General features: G+C 38.1%; 1 protein-coding gene across 2 annotated transcripts in view; it reads left to right on the top strand.

The window, feature by feature from the left end:
* Nucleotides 1–12,943: 12,943 nt before the first annotated feature.
* Nucleotides 12,944–22,921, top strand: part of igsf21a (immunoglobin superfamily, member 21a) — a 168,545-nt gene continuing 158,567 nt past the window's right edge. For both annotated transcript variants that reach the window (XM_062415440.1, XM_062415441.1), the window contains exon 1: nucleotides 12,944–13,082. In XM_062415440.1, the coding sequence (XP_062271424.1) occupies nucleotides 12,944–13,082 (139 nt within the window). The remainder of the gene's footprint in view (nucleotides 13,083–22,921) is intronic.

Here is a 22,921-nt window from a genome sequence, read left to right as displayed (position 1 = left end):
ATAATTCATTTGCACATCATGCATTAATGTGGGAAGGGGCGGTGCTGCCGGGTCAGCAGCCCCCCTTGTCAGAGCGTCAGCACTACACAGTTTGACACATCTAGCTCTAATGCACGTACATAACCTTAATTGAGTTATTGCATCATGTTAGACCTGGGAGACTAGAATGGTCTGTATCGGATACGAGCGTGCACTGTTCCATTGGTCACCTAAATCAGAATTTTGCAAATCTCAGGAATCTGATTAATCTACCTACTAAACTCAGTCATGGTTTCACCATGTATAACTCTATAATAGCTACTCTATAACTACACAGATGCATTGTGGGAAACAACAGCAATACATATAAATAAATATGAAAGTGATGTGTCAAACAGTGCGTTGCTACGTTAGTAACATGCTGGTTGTCATAGCAACATAATGTCACTGTTGTCACTGGCTGTAGGAATCAATACCTATCTGAGCTTATTTCTCTATTATCCTTATGTAGCATGACTAATTTCTCCTCTCAGCAGAATATTGTGCGTAGATGGGTAATTCAGCCTATATTAACCATATTTCTTCTACACTATTATTACAGTTTATTCATTCACTCATACGAGCAAATAATGTTAACATCCAGTCGTGTAGAATGTGCATTGCACGGTAAAAAATAATATGCCTAAAATAAGAAAATACTTATAATAATAGCTTAACATAATAATGTGATGCCACACATTTTACATTCAGTTAGCAGCCCCTCCTACTGAAAACATCTTCCAGCACACCTTACGTCATTCTTCTTTTTATAATGTCACTGTGTGGATCAATTAATGTTGTCAAAGTGGGCGCTCTTAGTCTAGTTAGTTAAGTAGCAGCTTCTGCTGAGAGATCTCACAGTCAGAAGTAGGAAATGAAGAGAGGAGCAGGGGTAGGTTGACCTCAGGTCTCTACACTGAAAGCCTGAGGTGGGAGGAGCGGGGGAACCTAGCGCAACTATGGTAGCGTAATGATGCATGGTAGCGTAATATACTGCATATGATAATTCACACTTAGAAAGTATAACTGAAGTGACATTCATGATTAGTTAAAACTTCAAAATGCACCTGTATAATTGAGCATTTTGTGACTTCCTGTGACTATTTTTCCAGTCATATATTTCATCATTGAAGTTTTCTTAAAAATAGTGTTAAAATATCGTCTCATTCTCGCGAACCCGATATCTTGTATCGTCTCGTCTCGTGAGCTGAGTGTGTCACATCCCTAGTCCACAGCCATAGTTAAGTGAAAATAGCGAACCGTTAAACGAGACTGAATCCGGACAATTAAACCTGTTGTCAGTGTATCATTTAACTAAAGGAGGAGAATATGGTGATAATTGCTGCCTGTTGTGTCATCATTATGCTCTTGCTGTCCAGACTGTAATGGGATATCAGTATTAAAATATAGATCTTAAACCTAAAGCCAATAAACATTATTTTTAATTCCAAAGTGACTGGCAAGTCTAGCTTTAGCCATGGCTGGATTTAATTGTATCATTTTAATTATTTTTCTGTTTATTCTAAAGACTATTATGAAATCCAGTATTTACATAATTCCATTTAAGAAATATTGTACTTTATACTCAGCAATTCTTGTTAATAAAGGTGTGAGGGTGTTGCATTGCTCTATTAAATACAATTCAAGATACCATTCATCTTTTATAAGCAATTACCATAATGATTACATTAATATGGGGACATGTTAAGTGTGTAATATGAGTTTCATTTATGTTTTGATTGAAATTTCATGTATTCTGCCACAGCATGAGCACAGTATGTGTCCATTTAATATGAAAATAAGCTTTAGGCTCATTAGGCATGGCTTAAAATTATCTCATTTTGTCAGTACCGCAAAATTAAAAAGACATGTTGAATTTCCAGTGTTTCGTTCGGATCAATAGTACCTCAATATAGTGAAAACACATGCATTTATCTGCTGGTTACAATCAACAAAAAGCTGAGACATTTGGACTGTTAGGTTGTGTCATACCGTACATTTATTACACTAAAACACACGGAAAGTGAACGGTGTCATGGATGCCTTCCCTGAATGCAAAGAAGGGGCCCATCTGCAATGAGGATCTGAGATGGAGGCAAGCAATCAAAGCTGACTAAAGGCATTACCAAGTAATGAGTCAGTGGGTGGGGGATCTTCCCCCATCTAGAGTTATTGGCTGAGGACTGTTTGTGTAACTTCTAATCCTCAAAGTGGGAGTTTATTGAGGAGAAAATAAGTTTACTGTAGGAAAACTATAAGCGTGTATTTCAAGCATGAATTTGAATGGATTCTAAATGCAGTTCGCCTTTTCCAAAGTGCTGTTGTACCAATGCATAAAAGTTAACTGATCCATTAAGTGAGTGAAGAAATGTTTTGTGGTGGTTCATCTCAGATTGGAAAAACATACCAAACTGTGACATTTGATGTTGATTTTAAGGAAATAATAAATTCAAAAGAATAATGCCACAATACATTTTTATATGCATGAGGACCAATTGAAACAGCATTAATATTTCAAACTGGTCAAGTAAAGGGTGCATACGTCTATTTTGTGTCCAGAACTTTACCAATAAATAGCCCAGTAAAAAAAAAAAAAAAAATCATATATGTGCTCCTCCTAACTGTGACTGTGACCATATTGCATTTTTGTGAGATTTGAGGAATCAATGTGTATAAATGCAGTGGAATAATCCATACCAGTATATCTGAGTCTGTGCAAACACCAAATATGCTCTGCATACTTGTTTAAAGGAAAGTTAATTTCTCATTCCACTGTTACTGTTGCCTTGGTGTGTGTGTGTGTGTGTGTGTGTGTGTGTGTGTGTGTGTGTGTGTGTGTGTGTGTGTGTGTGTGTGTGTGTGTGTGTGTGTGTGTGTGTGTGTGTGTGTGTGTGTGTGTGTGTGTGTGTGTGTGTGTGTGTGTGTGTGTGTGTGTGTGTGTGTGTGTGTGTGTGTGTGTGTGTGTGTGTGTGTGTGTGTGTGTGTGTGTGTGTGTGTGTGTGTGTGTGTGTGTGTGTGTGTGTGTGTGTGTGTGTGTGTGTGTGTGTGTGTGTGTGTGTGTGTGTGTGTGTGTGTGTGTGTGTGTGTGTGTGTGTGTGTGTGTGTGTGTGTGTGTGTGTGTGTGTGTGTAAGAGAGATGGGGTGGGAGTATAATTACATGCTTTCAGGCATAAGCAAGCAAAGTGGTTACAGTATTGCTTTGGTGAAACTGAATTAAAAATTCTCTCTTTATCCTTCCATCACCAACTTGACACAAGCAATATGATTTTTTTTCTTTAAAAAAAAGATGCATAGTGACCCAGATGCCAAGGCAGTCGTGTTGTTGGCAAAATTATTCAAATAAAAGTTGGAATAGACGGCTGTCAGGCTGTGTGATAAGGCTAAAATATTGTGCTAAAGATATTTACCTCAGTCAACAAATGAGGTTATATTTTGACTCATCTGTTGTCGCCTGTCTGTTAGCAAGACATCCCAAAAGTTAATCAGTGGATTTGGATGAAATTTAGTGGCAGATGGCCGTGGGCCCAAGGTTCAGTTGATCAGATTTCCGTGATGTCGGAGTCTGGGATGACTGCCACTGGACAATTATAATTTTTTAGACATGACTATTATGCCATGCTCATGTATCAGTGGGGAGGGTTCAGCTTTCTGGGACACAAAACAGAACTTTATTTATATGCTACGGTATCTTTTATTATCAAAGCCAGACAACAAAACCACATCTGGAAGACAATTGTATTTCTAGTGCTTTGATGTCAGGAACTGACAGCGTTTGAGTTTCAATCAAAATAATCTTCAGTTTCTTAATTAATGGATGGTTGTCTTCGCCCTGAAAGACAGAGCATGGCCAAAATGTGTCAGATTTGTTACAGTGTGTTCCTCTGAGCAAGTGTTGATATAAAGGCAATTTAAATTGTGACACAGTTACTCATGATAATCCACAGACCTCATTGGGAACAGTTTCAGTAAGAATTATTTTTTCATCACAGTACGACTGCCAGCTGTGTGTCGCTGCACAGAATGAAGCATGTCAGGGCTCTCTGATGACAAATGTGCAGTTGTGACAACACATGGGTGGATGATCCCAAGCTTGTGGATAATTGTGTTATGCTAATTAGGTTTGGACCTATCTGTTTACAGGTAATCATCTTCTTTTTAAAAAAATATAATTATTACATTCCTATTATCAGCTTTTTTAACTACTGGCCTGAATATGAGTTTTCTTTAGGACAATATTGTGTTTTTAAAAAGCAGGGGTCATATCGTTGAGCTCATGAGTCCCACTGAGTAGGCAGTGTTGTTGGTGTTAGGCTAACGTACCTTTCAGTTGTTTTTTTGGAAATAGGTGAATCACTGCATCACAATATATACTACATGCTTCCAGTGAATTACTATAACACTGAGTTGGATATCCTCAAAAAATAGCCTGCCTTCATGCCTGCTTGCTGTAGCCTTCCCTGATTCATTTATTGTTTTCTATTAAGAAACAGGCATTTAACTAGAGTGTAGTACTTGTAGTAACAAGAGGGAAAAATCAATCAGTTAGGCCATTAGCAGGTGAATTTTATTATGTGAAAATAGCCATTTTTTCAATTACAGGTCAACTGATTATGTTTACAGAATGTACACATAATACACAAAATAAAAAATAAATACGTCTTTAACTATATTTGAAAATGCATACACACAGTACTTACCTATTTGTGTGTGTGTGGAATTACTGTATTAATGGCCTCAAGTACTCCATAAAGCCACTACAGGGTATCACTCTTTTCAGTGAGTCACATGAGGCCAATCGCTTGAGGAAATACTTGTAGCTGACATAGATGTTTTATTTCTCTCTATGTACGTGCGCTGCAAATGATGCGAAATTGTGCAGCTAAAGCATGTCTACAGCTGGTTCCAACCTGGTCAACCCCGCAGGCGTGGTCTTGTCCCATTTTAAGAAGTCACCGCTAATATCTGGTGATGGTTCAGGCACACTGCAATGTGTTCCACACTGGCAGACTTCTGAGTCGTCCCCCATGCATAATATCCATGCAATTCTGCTTCTGACAGATATGTGTTGTAATCTCTTTGAAAATGAGCATTTGCAACATGTAAGAGCCTCAAAGCTGCGGGTCTGAGAAGAGTGAGGGAGAAAATGACATAAAAAAAAAACGGTAGTGTAAAAAAATCCCTGCCTTGAGTCTGGCCTTTTATCCAGGTTTTATACAGAGTTTGGTATTAATTTCTTTGAAAGCGTTTGCTGTAGTGCATTCTTTATGGAAATATTTTTTTACTTCAAATAGTTTGTAATGTGTTCATGAACAGACAGTGGCCATTTGTCACCAGTTTATTACACATGTATTTGACATGGTCAAGTTGATTTAAATAAGTCTTTAAAAAGGTTGTGTAAACATAACAAAAATGAGTTGGATAGTGACAACTATTAAAACCTGTATCAGTTTTGTAGGAAAAGGCAACTGTACAACAACTATACCTTTTTGTTTTGGTAAAAATGCCATTTAAAGTAAGCCAAACTTGCCTTCTCGATATTTAATCTCTTCCCTTTTATTCTACTAGTCTCTTGACACTGAAATGGTCAAATATAGTGACTACAATTTTTGTGATGATTAGGAAATCAATATTAATGATCATCATTTTTCTTCCTTAATACTTGACAATACTCAGGCTGTCACATTCCATTACTGGATGTGTAAAAGATGTTTCAGATCTGATTGTCTTATTAAATATTCCATACATAAGACACGAAGGCTATTTGGATAGAGGATAATAAAGATAATTAGAAGCTACCCTTCCGTACCTGAGCTGTTAAATTGGTCAAAATTGCAAGGTGGTTATTAGCGGGCAGGTCATGTGCACTAACGACAAGACAAGTTTATATTCAGATCAATGTGTCAGATGACAAGAAGCATTTCTAAAGCCACGCAATTAGATAATAATTCACTCTAATTAATCATTTGAGCAATACATAGAGAATATTGAGAGAGACATGCATGGTTAAGCAGTGACGTCTGATGTTCATCTATAGGCTCTGTGTTCCTAAAGGTACATTCTGACAATTAATGTCTTTTAAGCCCCATATGCATTCAATTCAGATGAGAGAATTTATTACAGATGCACACGTCCATTGCTCTGGAATGAAGCTGTCACGAACATCACACACCAAGCTGACAGTCAGCCAATGCATGTAATTGGGCTGTGTGTGGCTGAACCTCGACTGTAGTGTTTGTGGTGTCCAGCACCATTGGCTCCGTGGCTGTTTGGCCAATGTGGGATGTTGGGTATGCACTGGAAGCAGGCAGTTAGCGAAATCCTGCATCCGAGACTGTCAATAAATTACTTAAGTTTAATTTAATTATATGCGTTGCATCACTCGAAATTACCAAATGAGAATGCATTGCTCTATATTATCACTTGTCAGACACAAAGTTGAGAATTACATACAATGTGCTTTATTATGATCACACAATAGTTTTGTATTTGCAAGAATGCAGAAATTGAGCAAGCTTTCAATTCAACAACAGATACCAACATGAATTCACTCAAGTCACTTAGCCAGCCTGGACTTTTCACAAACAGTTTGGCCATTTTAGATTGACTACTAATTATGCTGGAAGATGCAGGCATTGTCACCAGTTGATCTGGACAGCAAGTAGATGGTTTTCCATCTGAGAGTGTCAACTTAAATAAGGGAGGACTACAATAGTAAAGACTGATTTAAGGCTGGTCTTGCACAGCACTCATTTCAAGTTCTTTTAATGCCAGTGACTTTTTGGTGAATAAAAATGAACAAATCTTAGTCGATGTCACTGCAGCATAGAAACTGCAACACATTCTGATGTTTAGTCAGTTTAGTCCTCAGTGTCCATTTGGCCTGAGGTACACAAGATTCTGTTTTTGCCATCTCACATCCCCAACAAAATGCCCAGGGTTCTCACAAATACCCTCTTGGCCGCAGTTCTTTGTGCTTAGAAACTAGATAGGATGGTTGCCTTTATCAACAGTTCCCTCATGAATTCATTGGTGATTGCTATACTGCAGTTCACAGGTATCTGACTAGGAAGCAAACACAGCGGTCACATTACTGGTTTGTGTACACAACTTGCTTTAGCCAATTGATTCATGTCATCTTGCTAGATGGTTCCAGTGACAGATCTATTTAAGCCTTGTGTGCTGTTCTACACAGCAAGCTTAGAGCTATGCATGTTGTATGTATAGTGTCTGCCCTTAGGGAAACAGTTTTTAGTGTTTTAGAATCTGCTTGATATTTTATCTGTTCATAAGCCAGCATTACTAATGCTGTAAAACATTTTTTATGACATTATTGTAGCTGTGTTTTCCATTGCGTGCCTAATTTGCCATAGGCAGTGTGCCGCTGGGGAGAAACATATACAGAATTCTAGCCGTATTTATACTGTTGCATAAGAGCTCATCGTTTGTTTTAAGTTTAAGTTATACCTTCTGTAGGCATACATGCACTGTGAAAATGAATTGTATGGATTTATTTAAAAGATCAATCTGGCTTTGATTATCCATATGTTCACAAGCCACATGAACACATCAGTCAACACAAATAACAATTATGCCAGGCTGTGCAGCCACCACAACAATGTAATACAAAATAATTCCACATTTAATAAACATATATTGTTGTATGGACAGGGATTCAGGTTGATGTGATTTTATCTGTCTCTAGGCTTTTGCATAAAAACAAAAAACAACAACAATTCAGCTGTTGTAAAAGTTCAACTACTGATTTTATTTGCAGCCGATGTGGATCACTAAGAACAATCTGCACCAGTGTTTCACGGCTGCTGTCCAAGGTGCTGATCCTTGTACTGCCAAGGTTGCAGGATCTGTCAGAGTCATTGATGTGCTGACAATCAGGAGTCTTGCTGCCAGCTGTGATGGGATGCAATTGAACTCAGATTCAAACTGATTTGCTATTTAAAACATTGTTTTTTTATTAAATAATTTAATATTAAATTCAGTTTTTTTTTCTCCTTAGTTTTTGTTTTGCTAATTGTGTGATTTCTGCTAGGAGCAGCCCAGGAGGTCAAATATATTCCCACACAAACACGCACAAAAAAAATAACTGTTGTTTTTCAAGTAATAAATACTTAAGACAATATTTTCCCCAACTTTCCTCAATATAAAGTGGAGGGAAAAAGATTTGAAAAAGTGTGGAGCTGCAGAAAGGAATCCGATGCTCTGTTTAAGTCACCATCCTATCTCAAATAGAGCACCTGGTTTTCTTGAGTACAAACAGCCTGAACTGAATCAAATGTATGAACTCTAGACAGCTTGCAATATTAAGGAGGAAGACCCAAATTCACCCACTTGGCGTAAACCAAGAGTGACTTCGCTGGGTGTGACATCTGGCCTGGTCATGGTATTGATTGACATCAGCTGGGTCTATTCTGCATACCACAATATTGTTGTATGATTGGGGACTACCACAATTAGTGACAGATGCTCCTGCATGATTCTCTCCAACAAGAAGATCAGGTATGGTGAAGGGAAAGCATAGGCTCTTAGATTTCTAAGACAGTGGCACAGTATTGGGATATTTGTCCTTTAGTATTCTAATTTTAATTAAACAGATCTCATACATACAGTATCCTGTAAGGTACTGTACATAACATAACTTTTGTGTGGCTGTGGCTCAGCAGGCAGAGCAGGTTGTCTACTAATCGGAAGATCAACCGTTTGATCCCTGGCTCCTCCAGTCCGTATGTCAAAGTGTCTTAAGGCAAGATATCGAACCCCAAATTGGTCCTGAAGGCTGCATCATCAGTGTGTGAGTGTGCATGTGTGAAACTCCTCCTGATGAGCAGGTTGGCACCTTGCACAGCAGCCTCTGCCATCAGTGTATGAATGTGTGTGAATGGGTGAACGTTGGCATGTAGTGTAAAAGCACTTTGACTGGTTGGAAGACTTGAACAGCGCTATATAAATGCAGTACATTTACCATATTGATCTAGGTAGTGCTGACACAATTTGCCAAATAATTAGTAAGTAATTAGTTAAGTGGCAGAAAAAGTATCAATAAAATAAGTTTAGTTAACTGCTGAATCATTTGAAGAATTGTCAAGTAAAACATACCAAATATGTGCTGGCTTAAACTTCTCAAAATCCTCTTCAAACCTCTTTCTCTGTTTCATATTCTTACAAACTGATTTTATAATTCTAACAAAATAGGCTATTGTAAGACGAAGCCAGATGTTTAGTCGATGTGATGGGTTTATGGGAGTCCTGCTGTGATGCTATTGGTTTTAATCTATAGTTCAGAGTCGGATTTACTTAGTTGATAGTCACCATAGCCTAGGCAAGATGAACTAACTTTTTGAGGCATAGACTACAGCATTGTTATGCTGGCTATGCGTGTAGATAGGCTCCATAGGAAAAATGGGAACATAAAAATGGAACAACTTCCTGAAAACTTTTTCATGAATGCATGACTGCAAATCTTAATCAGATCTTACAAACGCAATATTTACAATTCCTCAGAGAGAAGACACAACTCCTCCAAACATGCAGGAAACCCAAACACACGGCCTAAAGAATCCTTTCAGTCACATGGCATGCCCCATTTAAAAACTAACTCACTCCATGTCATCAAGTCAAACATACCTCTGCATTTGATGGTTGAAATTTATCGGGCTTGCTGAATTTAATTTGAACTGGATTTGCATAAAAACATGCAATTATACAAGGTGCTGCTAAGCGAACTAATATTCATGCTAGTTAAAAATGGTCTGTGTTTACCTGATATCCATGACTCAAGTGACTGACCAAAATGTGTCTCTGTTAGTTCAGTGACAGTCAGATACACTGTATGTGCTCACACTCCTGTTAATGGTAAAGTGGGAATGATACATGCATCAAAGGCATCAACACGGTTATTCAAAGGAACAAGTTCTTAAGGATACATGGAAAGAAAAGAAGAATGAGAAGAGACAGAGTAATCCTCTCCAAGATGGACTCAGTTCAATCTGTGTGTCAGGTTTCCTCTTCCTGGCAATTCCTCACTTCCTAAATAAAAAGCTAAAAAAGCTATTTAACCCTTACATAAAGTTCAGTGTCAAATGTGGCCCTTTTTTCCCAAAACCTTAGAGCAGTATAAACATCTTAAACACATTTTTCTTTTTGCCACACTATTGTAGAGACTGTTTGACCCATATTTATTCAAAAATTAACATTCAAACATATTGTTGCATTCTTCACATATAAAATTATTCACTGAAATAATTGTGTTATCCTGTTTAATGTGACATAGGACCATTGTTTGACTGTAATAGGGTTTCTCTATAAACACAATGCATACAAATCCAAATAATAAACTCTCTCTATTCTCTGAAAGCTTCATTGAGGATTAATCACCCATTTATCTGTGACTGATGAGGGGGTTTATGAATGATTTGTGGTTCAGAAATTTGCAATAGAGACTAATGATTAGGAAATACTGTGATGGGTCAGGATATGAGCAGTGTGTGAGTGTTAAGGCTTATTTATCTGTGCCTCTGGTACAAAGAGAAAGGTAAGCACATGAGAGCAGTATGTATACTCACAAGGCACAAGACCCCTCTTTGTTCATGCGTTAGATGCCATATGGACAGCAACACGTTCAGCTCTGTTACCCCAATAAATTGTTGTTGACACTGCCCTCTAGAGATATGTGATAGTGCATTAGTACTGCAGACCTTAACCAAGGAAGCATCCTCTCTACTCTGTCAGCAGTGGGAGGAGGGGATGTGAGGGAGTCATCTCAAGCACTGCAATTCATGTTCTTATGAGTTGAATTTATATATTTGTTACACATTTCCTTGTCATGTTATAAAAGGCAGCTTATTCAATTCATTGTGCAGTTTGATGTTGTTGAACTGCAAGGTTTTAATATTGAGTATAGAGTGCATGGACCACAAGACTGCTACCTGCCAGAAAACAGCTTTCCTGGGAGGTCTTACTGGGTCACTGCTGTTCAGATGAAAACAAGTTTAGAGCCTTGATGTATTAAGTTGAGTTTGCTGAAAATAGGAAACCAATGGCTTTATTCAACTGAATTCATTTTTTGCCGAATGGATTTGGCATGCTAGTAGCCGCCTTCCTGAATAACTTATTGCCTGGACTTTGAAAGAGAAGTATTTGGACAAATGCACAAAAAGGCTTATAGTCTTGCAAACACCATTTCAGAGCAAAAGAGAGTGGCAAACCAGGGTTAACCTTGACAAGGTGATGCTGATTAAAATTATATAGCCCGAGGCATGTGCCAAAGTTTGGAGTGTGTTGACAATTTGTGTGAGCACATCTCTTTTGAACATTTCTGGTGATTTGGAGCTGATCATAATAACACACAATGCAAAATTTAACTCTGTATTAGTTAAGTCTTAATTCATCAAATGCAACTGATGTAGAACGGGTTCATTTCTGTGAGAGCAGGGAGATGCTAATTGGTATTTTTAGCAAATGTCATTGTTATACTTAAGAATACATGTGGGGCATCATTGTTAATGCAAGTGGCATTTACAAATGGGCTTTCTGATTTGAGTGACATTAGTCATTCGCAGCATTAGCACACGCTGTAACTGTAACATAGAGGCATCATGCCTCCTTAGGAAAGCAGGTCACTTTTTGTCTTGTGATACCAGACAATTGGATACTTCCACCTCCTGAAGTCTGAGGATTTCTAAATGCAAGATAGTTGACTGAACGGTGATGAGAATGGCCGCTTACGAACATATGCCGCCATTCTCCTCCATAGTTAACTGCATGTCACCAGGCTAATATGAAGGATGGCTCTACAGACTTTGACTTTGTTCTGCAATGCAGTTGTTCTTTTAACTCTCTCAATGTTTCCACCCAGTTTTAACGACAAAACCCGGGAGATTGTCTTCACTCTCTATGAGCGAAGCGTTGACCTGTGAGTCTACCTTAAATGAGACCAAAGGATCAAAGCCAATTTCAAACACAAGAGTGACTTTAACTTGCCCGATCAAGTCCATTACACAGCCACTCATAAACTTCAAACAAGTCTTTATGGGCTTCAATATTGTTCCAACAAAATATATTTAATATGTCTATCTTCTCCAGTTAGAGTTCTTTGGATTTTGTGGACAACATAATTGTATGTTAAACAACAGCCCTATTGAATAAATCAAGGTTTAATGCAACATGGAAGCTAAGTAGACAGCACTTATTCATAAAAGCAGAATAGAGTTACCTTTCTTTCTTTTGCTGCACAAAATTAAAACAAACTAAACAACATTAAATCTTTATATGATGATAAAATTATGTTCCTTAAACTGGACATGGTTTGCCCACTCCATAAGTTTCTGTATATGTATTCTGATTTTATTTGTATTGTTATAAAGGCTATATGGCATAAGATTTTTTTTTAAACGGTTTTTGCAAGGGGAAAAAAATCGAACAGAAATAAATCGGCTTAATGGACAGATTTAGAGGGGTCTGAATCCAGGGTAGGATTAGGGAAAATTGTGTGAAATAAAAGAGCGAGTGATCAGGAATGACTGTGCGTCTGTCTGGAGGGCGGGAGGAGAGAGAGAGAGAGAGAGGAAAAGAGAGAGGAGGGGGGTAGAGAAAGAGAGGGGGGAGAGAGAGAGGAGAGAGAGAGAGGAGCACATTTTCATCCAAACCTCTCCGTTTTTTCCAGAGCCTATCTCTGCTACGCGGCTCAGCTCAGCTCCATATTGTTTAAACTGGGAGGAAAAAAGAAATAACATTTCAGTAAATTGCAGTCAGTCCGTCAATCTTTCTCTCTTTTTTTTTTTCTTCGGGATCTGATGCTCGATTTTCGCCTCTCTGAATGCTGTATTCATAGTCAACTTCTCCGATTTCTCCACTTAGACTTGAGCTGCATCATGAATAGTTTGGGGGCACCTTTCAATCGCATACCTCTGGAATGGTGGGGATTACACAGCCGAAACCCGGAGAGCATGTAAACGCAGATGGAGTTTGGGATTTATTGCAAAATAAGGGAAAGATGACCGTCTTCTCATTGTGCTTGCTCTTGTGCGCGGATCTGCTGGATTTAGCCGTCGGTAAGTCTGACCCTGTCATATCATTTTCACTATTCACGCAGCAGGCACCTCTCGTTGACCCTCCGATCCGTGCGTGTGGTTTAACAAAAGCCTAACTGTCAGTGAGTTGAGTGATTCATATGTGACGGTGAAATACGAACTGGCCATTAACAGGACAGCCGGATGGAGGCGATCGGTGCCTTGCTTGCCTATTGCCAACTTTCCCCCTCCGTGCCAACCAAGTCGTGGTATAGAGAAATCAATGAATAATGGTCGGATTCAGTTCAGACTGCACAATCCGCGGTGTTTCGGTGTGCTCAAAGAAAATGGCAAGAAGAGGGGTTGAAGGAGGCCTAGTTATGTATTAAGTCTTAATTCATCTGCATTGACTATCACAACCAGGACGGATGACAGCACCTATCTGAGCACCACAGAAACTAAAGCACGCTGAAGCGCAATGCTCGGCGCTCTGGTCATCGTGGCTTTGGCACACCAGATGTTGCACCTGGGCTCAACAGATGTTAGTTCTTCAGTTGTTACCCAGAAGAACATTAAAGTGCGTCTTTTTTATGCAGATGTCTGCCTTCCCGCACGGTCTGTTCAGCACAGCGGTGGCATCAGTGTTTTCTCTCTGTCCTCCGCTGACGTGTTGGGATCATGCTTAAATGAAAACACGGCACTCGTGATGTTTCATAAATTGTTGATTTGAGCGAATATTGTAAATAATTATTGGGCTGTCTACTACTGGGTTATATTTTCTTTCTTTCATATTTTTTTTGGGGGGAGGCAGTGATGATGAGACTGGGGATGTTGCACTGCAATTTAAGGGAAGCCACTACATTCAAATATTTGCAACAGATAAGGACTTGCTGACAGGAATTTAAAGCTGTTCTCTTACTTTTGAGATAGTGCTTGTCCTCACATTTAGTCCCTGTGACTTGCAGGGGCATTTTGTTTTCTGCAAGGTGTCATGCATCATTAAGAGCTTTTTAACAGCACTGCGATTCAGGCACTTGATTCCCTTACTGAGAAATATAGAAAGAGTCCATTCAGCTGGCACAGACTCAGTGGACTGGCGGTAACACTGTGGTGTTTGTAGGACTTTATGAGAAAGTTCTCTTCTTGCTCCAACATCAGAGGAGCATGCTTTACACACTAACCTGTTAACCTGTACTGTTAGCTGAGGATTTTGTTGTTTTGAAGTGTTCTTGACCTTCGCCAACCTATATAGGAAATCATTATGTGAGTTGGGCTTAACATAATGTTAAGGGATAAAAATGCCTCTGGGTTGGACTTGCTGAGATGATGGCAAACGACACACAGGCCCCACTCTGTGTAAAGTATTTAGGGCTATACCTCAATAATGCAGTCATGCTCATTTTAAATAGTCACAATGGGTTAGATTGTATTGGATCATTATATGTCACGGATGAGTGATTGGGAGATTTTTCATGCGGTAGATAATAATGACTCAAATGCAAACAAACAGAAGAGTTTGAATTTAACTGATCATCTGGGAAGATTTGAGTTGACTTGCAGACAGACCGTATAGTTGTTGTTTTTTGTTGTCAGTATTATTTCAACAAAATAGATTTGTTGTGTGGATGGACCCTTGGATTTCACCTTTATTGTCAGCTTTTTTCCCCCAGGCAGTATTCTTTATATAAACTGATGTCTGCTGTCTTCTGGATATCACATTCAATTTATACCGGTGTGCAATTTTCCTGTGTGTGTGTGTGTGTGTGTGTGTGTGTGTGTGTGTGGTTTTAGAAAAAAACAAAACAACCTAAATCAAGGCTTCTCTATTTCAATAAGTGCACCAGTGTCTTAAGATATATTTTTGTTCACTGAAGAGAATACCTGCGGTCAGTTATTCCAATCTCATCTCTCTCCCAAGCAATGAAATGTCATACATTTTTATTTTCTCCAACATTTTCCGTCAGGTCAGCAAGAATTCTGAGAAGTGACGCATACGGTATTTCATTTTAGAATCAAACTCTCTCAGTTAAGTTACAGTCCATCGCTGTCAGCCAGATATGCTTCCCTTTTAGAAATTGTGGAACAGTCCCCCTGTTTAATGCAGCCTTGCCTACACGCTAGCCTCAGCTAGTGCAGTTCAGTAGTTTAGGATTTATGTTTGACCGCTGAGCATGTCAGAGAGTCACTGTTTCAAGAACAGGCTACATATTCAATTGCTATATGCTTAATGTTTCCCCAGGAGCTATTTATTACATTCACAGTACACAGTAAATATCTACTGTATATGAGTGCAAACAGCAGAGTGCAATTAGTAAATGACAGGGATACTGTATTTCCTCCACACATACAATTTAAAGCAAAAGCTATAAGAGCTTTGTTATATCAGAAATGCAGTATATAGGTGTTCCTATATATAATTATATAATTCTGTAGTAAGGGAGTGCACATGTATTTTTGATGTAGTTGTGTTTTCAGCCTCCAGAGTACCTGTTTCGTCTGATTGACTTTTGCAGCATCAGTGGAGACACAGCATTATGAGGATTGATCTCACCAGAGTGCTTGCATTGTAGGTCAAACATTCATGGAACAATCAAATCCAATCCAAGATGAACTCCAGTTGTATAGCAGTGGCTCAAATTGGCCAGGATGAAGTCAGATTCTGAACTATTAAAAAAAAACAACCCACGAGATCTTTAAACATCTCGAAGTACTCAATATCATCATCATGTAAGTTAAAATAGAGTAGCACCAATCAGACCAAATTATGAATTATGAAAATACCTTTAGTTTGCTGTAATGTGTCAAAAATGTGAAAGTATCACATATGATATAAGGTGTTAATGTATGTGCAGTTGTTAAATGCAGCCTAAATAGCAGTGTGCTTGAAATGTTGTCAGAAATCCCTGCAGTGTTAAATGAAATGATACTACTTTAAAACACTGAGCTTTAATTGGTGTAGCAACATAAACATAGCAGTGCACATTTGCAATTTTGCTAATTAGTGTCAACTAACTGTGGATATGACTTATTTTCACAGTTTGGGAAATTTGCTTATTTGCTTTCTGGCCAGGAATTAGATAGGAGGACTGACACCATTCACATGTCTGGGTGGTAAATATGAAGGAACCGCAGGCCGCCAGTTAACATAACTTAGCATAAAGACTGGTAACAGGGGGGAACATCTAGCCAGCCTCAGTCCAGAGGTAACAAAATCTTCCTACCAGCACATTTAAAGCTCCCCAACTGACTCGTCACATCTTGTTTATTATATCTGTACACGAACCAAAGTGTAAAAATGACACATCGTGATTTTATGAGGGGTTATGTGCCAGATTGTTTCTTGGTGCTGGTCGACTGGCAACATTACATTGATGACAAGACTCCAAGAAGTTACTGTGCCCAACCAAGATATCAAGTCTGGCCCATAACCATTACCCACAAAGTGTCGAATTCACACTTTGTTTTTTATACAAATTAAACAAACCAGATAGTACATGTTAATTAGTGAGTTTCATATTTACCTTACAGACATGACAGTGATATCGATCTTCTCATCCAACTCTCGGCAAGAAAGTGCATAGGTGTATTTCACAAAATTTGGAACTATTACTTTAAGCTGCCCCAGGCAATATCACACATCTATGTGTACTAAATTAAAGAGACTAAAAGCCGACACTCAGAAATACTTACCAAATCATCCACAGAAAATATATACGCTGATGTCACTTAATTGAGCACGTCATGATGTTTCACAGTCATGACCTGATGTCTTGATATTTACTGTATCAAAAGAATAAGAGACACAGATTATCTATTTGTCCAGCTTCATCTCGACTAACTATTCAGCTCTTAGATCACCTTCCACTGTTACGTTCTGATTTATGGCTTCTTGTTGGGGAGTAATTAATAAACTATATATCTTTGAATCCCTGAATTTAAGGTTTTAGGTGAATAGAAGTAGCTAGAAAATGGAAATGATGCTTTTCAAAACCCATTTGTAATTTTGGTAGATAAGAGGGGTGTGTTTTTCCATTCAAATTTTTACAGGGTAATTTGATGGATTTGTTTTGTCCTTACAGACCTCACCCACACTCTCCAAAAAAGAAAATAAATGAGAAAGTTGGCACTGGATGGCATTATTGGCTGTATTACAGTGCCATTAAGGGAAGAACAGACGTGGTTCACAGAGTGTCAGATTTTTTTTAAGAGATTAAGACTGTAGAAAAGAGTGTTCAAAAGTTGAATTGGCATTATATAAAATTGCAGCTCTTTGAATCTTCTTTTTTTCTCTTGTAAGAGCAGTTGGCTTTATTTTTCATCATATCAGTCATATTCATTCTCTGGCCTCGACTATTTTCTAAGATCAGTCTTGCCTAACAGAAGTATTTATAATGCATTTCCCTTTTGCTGTTTAGTGCAAGCTGCGAATAAATTAAGTATCTTACTCCGTAATAAATATATATATATATAATATTATATACACATTTGTGCCCTACATGAATGCTATTTATCCTTGTTTACTCTCACAGCTACTGACTGACTACTGTCCAATTCAATCAATCATGCATCTCTCCTCAGATGCTCATATTTATATATCTTGTTTTAATGTTTTCCCAATCAGTGTTGCATGTGCAGTCCTTGCATGTGTCATAGGCTGCTTTAGGTTCAGGTCTGAACAGCTGCATGTGGGTTCAAAGAGCATTACAAGGCAGTCTGATTTTATGGAAATGGCACAGAGAGGCTATAGTGATTTTCTATAAGTAAAATCTATTAGGAATATAACATAGATATGGAGTAAAATAATCAACATTCATGGACTCATGTTCCCTGTGTCAAAAGGTCAAAGGGATACAAAGCATTATGGAAAACCTACTTAAACTACAACACCCAACACACTGCTGTGGTTGTTAGAGTTAAAGAATACAAGCTGTTATAGGTGATTGTCTCTGAAATTATAGAGTGGCAATAAACTAAAAGTAACATGACATGCTTACAATTGGCTTGCTGTGGGTAAAATGTCTGAATCTGACACATGTTGAAATACTTGCGTCATGTTTTCTTTCAGCCTAAAATTTGAAACCTTTACGATTTTAAGAGATTACTAACCCTTTTGTTCAGCCTGCTTAATAAAGCACTCCCTCACACCACAGGTTGGCTTGTAGATTGTAGATCACTGCAGTCTTGACAGATTTAACAGGCACTGGATCTCTGTTAGATCTGATGGTTTCCGGTGCACAGTGCCTGTCTGTTACTGGTGGCTGGTCTTGAATAACAGGAAGTGAGAAGAGATATTAGCTGGATATTAAATGAGTTGTGGTTATGCCACTATCTAACAATCACCAGGCTTTGCATCAGTGCTGCAGCTTTCAGCAGTTATATAAAATGATTATGCTCAGATTAGAAGCTGTCTTCATTGTTTTGCTATGCTATTGTTTGTTTGGTCAGTCAATGTGACTGTTTAAATAATGCTTTTTTTTCTCACAGGACTATCTATTAGCAAGAGTAGAGCTAAGCTGGAAATTGCTGTAAAAGTACAGATCCTTTTGCTCATAACTCATTTCTAAGATGGCAACATGCCAGTCCATGCCAGTGTTAAGTATTGCCTGTTTTTACTTTTACTTTTAAGTAAAGCAAAGTATTTACATAATGCAATTGCAAACTTTATTTTATGAAGAGAATGAGGATATCTCCTTCTTAGACCATCTAATTGGGATGCAAACCGTTGCAATACTCTGAATATGACCCGGCCTTTCCTCCTGGCCACGCCGCCGCATCTCCTCCTCCCCTCTGCTCATCTCAACTCCTCTGCCTGCGGCCTGTTGTGCTCTCAAACATACCCACACATTCTCTGGACAGAGACAATGGCGTTTCTCGTGACTTTACTTTGCACTTTGCCTGTGTGGGACTGATGAGCAAGTGATCGTTCCCGGGTGAGTACATCTAACAATGTGTATTGCCCGCTGAACATTGCTCATGGATGCACTTGCTTCTATGGCTGTTGTGCAATCTGTGCAAACCCCAAAGCGGTTGACACAGGACATGAACTTACCATGGAATTTACCCAGAGACTTACCCTGCCTTCAAAACCTTCTGGCTTTACGTAACTATTTTTGTGCTCAATGACAGATCTTGTTCGGATTTATCGTATGAAATGTCGAAGGAATCGTCATGTAATGTTGCTGAACAGAGATGGTTGATTGTTTTTTCTATTACTTATATCTGGTAACATGCAACCGAACCCTGACCTGGAGTTGCAGTGTATTCAGATGCCAACTGATTTGAAATCTCTGTCTGGTCTAAATATTGTTCAAAATTTCAGCTTGTTATCCAAAATGGATATGATTAGAATATGGGTTAAATCAACAGATGTGGACATTGTTGTAACATATGAAACTTGAAAAACACAGATGGATGCAATGCTTATCGTGCTGACAGACCAAAATATGTCACATCTGGATAGTTCTGGCTGAATCAATCTGGAAGCAATTTGAATTTCTAGCAGTGGATGTGGAAATTACTAAGAGCGTCTGTAGGGTGTTATACAGTAGGCCTCCATCTGCACTAAAAGATGCATTGCAATCTTTGATGCACTTTCCATTCAGACTAAATTATAGTGAGCGGCTTAGCCAGTGTCTGATGATATAAAATATTTTTGTGATTCTGACAATCTTACCCACTCGTCCAAATCTTAAATGCCCTGAAAAGTTCACCTTAATTGACGTGATTCTGACTACTGTTCCAATGTCCTAAGTGATAATTGTGTAGTTTCTGCTGTCAGGAACGCTAAGGTCCCTAAATTAAAACCATGTGATATTTGTAAGAGTAATCTCAAACATTTTAATGAAGGGTTGATTTGTTTCATTTTAATTGGAGTAGAATATAAATTATTCCTTATATGCACGCAGCCTGGACCTTCTTTAATGGTAGTTTTACACAAATCATAAATACACATGCCCCATCCAGGAGAGTAAAGGGGCGTAATAACCCCTAGTTTTCCTCTGAGCTAGCATTACTATTCATGAGCTTATCTTGGCCTGGGCTAAGGCAAAGACAAAATGGAGCTATTGAATTGTTTTAACAAGCATTTTATATCTTCTGGCTATCTGTTTGACTCTGCTTGCTCTGCATCTGTGAAACCCTGTATGTTCCAGTTTATATTGGTCAGTCTTTTAATTTCATACCTTTCTCTTTTCCGGAGGTTCATAAGGCCTTAAAAATTTTAGATCCTAGAAAATATTCATGACCTAATCTTATTGATCCTTACTTTTTGAAATTGGCATTTGATTTTGTAGCAGAGCCTCTTGCATATCTTATCGTAACCTTACAGTGGAAAATAAGGAAATTACTAAAACATTGCTGAAAACTGTTTTTGTTCTCCCTTCATTAAAAGGGGGTGATCCAACTATTTTAAATAACTATAAGTCAATATCTAATTTATTATTACTGACTAAAATTCTTGAAGCTCTTGAGTGATCCCCAATACCCAATAATCACCAAAAGTGCTAAATGACATTTCTGTAGCATTTGACAAGAAGCAACGTTTTGCATTATTCTTTATTGATCTGTCCAAAGCTTTTGACACAGTTGACAATGATGGTTTAAAGCTTCTTAGCTCAGGACTCTCAGACTCCATTGCTTTGTCCTCAAACTGCCTTAGTAATAAGTCTCAGTGCATTAGATATGATGATATATGTTCTGATATAGAATCCGTCTACAAGGGGCTCTGTATTAGGTCCACTTTTCTTCACAAATTTTAATTCAACTCTTGTACAGGCCATTGAATGCTTGCAAAATGCTTGTCGTCCAGAATACCCTACTTCAGCTGAAACTTATTCTTAATGCAGATTAGACCAGATTTCATGCAGAAAAAAGCCAGACAATACTATTATACTATTATGTGCGCTCTCAGGACTTGCTTACGCTTTCTGTTCCAAATGCTCTTACGAAAAATAGAAAAAAGGCATTTGTGTATTCTGCACCCATGGCATAGTCTAAGTTAAAGAATGGCTTGAAACCTAATGGATTTATCTCGTTAAATGCTTTTAAACTCGAAATTAAAGAACCAGAGCGAGATTCCTGAAGATGTCAATGTTTTTAATTTACCTGGTTATGAAACTCACTCCTAGAAATGTATCTTTTGAAATGTGAGTTCCCAATGCTGTTTTTGTTTTCAGTTCTCCTTTTGTGTTTTCTGTCTCTAACTGTGTTTTTATTTATGCTTTATTATGCTTTCCCTCCAAAAAAGAGATTCTTAATCCTAATATCACCTAGTTAAATAAAGTTTAAATAAGATAATACAATCTAAACTACTAAGCTATTTGTGATTAATGTAAACCTAGGCTCAATAAACTGGGTTTGACATGAGGTAGCATAATTTAATATCACACCATCCTCTGCAGCTGATAGGACCCCATTCATCTTTAAACTCTATTATGTATTCTACTGATATCTCTGATGCGACAGTCCACTACTCCAAACACTGTGGGGGCTGCAGTTTGTAGAAAAATATAACATTTAATTGCTTTTTAGATAGTAACATAAAGAATGAGAGAGTGCAGCTCACTTGGACCCAGTGTCATACAGCACAGCAAAACAGAACTGCTTTGAGTCTCTGGTTGATCTCTTACAGTAGTTGTGAGGACTTCATTAGGGCAGTAATACCATGCAAATGTGGCTGGGTGGTGACTAATAGCTTCACTGTAGAAGGAAAAAAAAAAAAAACAGATTCTAGGACTTTTCCCCACAGCCATCATAGATACTGTGTGTGACTACCAATTGTCTCCTTCAGTGATCACCTTCAATTAAAGTATAATTTTTGTTATACGCACCTTTTAGTCAGGATCTTTTGTAACTTGAAATTACATTTAATGTGATGAAAGAGCCATATTAAAACTTGAAACAGGTTGGTGACCCAGAAATGACAGCTTTTGTCGACGGGCTTCAGCCAGCTTTGTATATGTGGACCAATGTGCTAAAAATGAAATAGCTTTTACTGAAAAATCAAAATGACCTTAAAAGGTCTTTGTGGGGTCATGCAGGACTTTAGGGGAATTTTGAAGTTTATTATCTGATTATTAAGTAGAGAGGCTTTACAGTAAATGTGCAGAGCGAAGTGCTCTTTTAGCTTCCATAATGTGACGCATTTCCGAGTAAAATGAAACAAGTGGGTGGGATATAATTGCAGAGAGATTTGATTAAATTCTTCCGGTTTGATTGGATCTTGCTAAAGTGGGTGTAGATTAGGGAACACAAAGCAATGTGGAGTTGAAGAGGACTACCAGCCTCCTCCCACACCTCCCTCACCAGGGTTGTTAGATCAGGAGGTGAAGAAAAATTAATCAGTTATTAATTAATAAATTAGAGCACAGCTACCCTCACCTGGAAATGAAAACAACGTTTTTTGCCAAATGAGATCCAGACACACCTCTGACCCCCTGTATTGCTCTACTGTCTACTACCGACAAGTAGCAGTAGCACTTAAAGGTGGGGTTAGCCAGTCACCCAAAATCCATTTCATTGGATACATAAATGTATATGCCTTCAATTTCATGATGAAAATGATATATATATATATATATATATATATATATATATATATATATATATATATATATATATATATATATATATATATATATATATTGTAACATTTTATTGGAAGAAAACAAAGAGATATGAATCAGAATAGACATTTGACATGACATAAACCCAGGGATAAAAGAACAATTAACACAGGGAGACAGGAACAGGAGGAAATGTAGCTTTTGTTTCACCTTGTCATTAAAGGATCAGTTCAAATCATCATCCAAATCAAATCTGTCACTGGGGATAGTTTTTGTTCATGGAGAGTAACCAACTGTCCTGGTTACAGTTTTTATTGA

The sequence above is a fragment of the Scomber scombrus genome, chromosome 3, assembly GCF_963691925.1.
Source record: "Scomber scombrus chromosome 3, fScoSco1.1, whole genome shotgun sequence".
Classification (NCBI taxonomy): Eukaryota; Metazoa; Chordata; class Actinopteri; order Scombriformes; family Scombridae; genus Scomber; species Scomber scombrus.
This window is presented reverse-complemented; position numbering and strand designations above follow the sequence as displayed.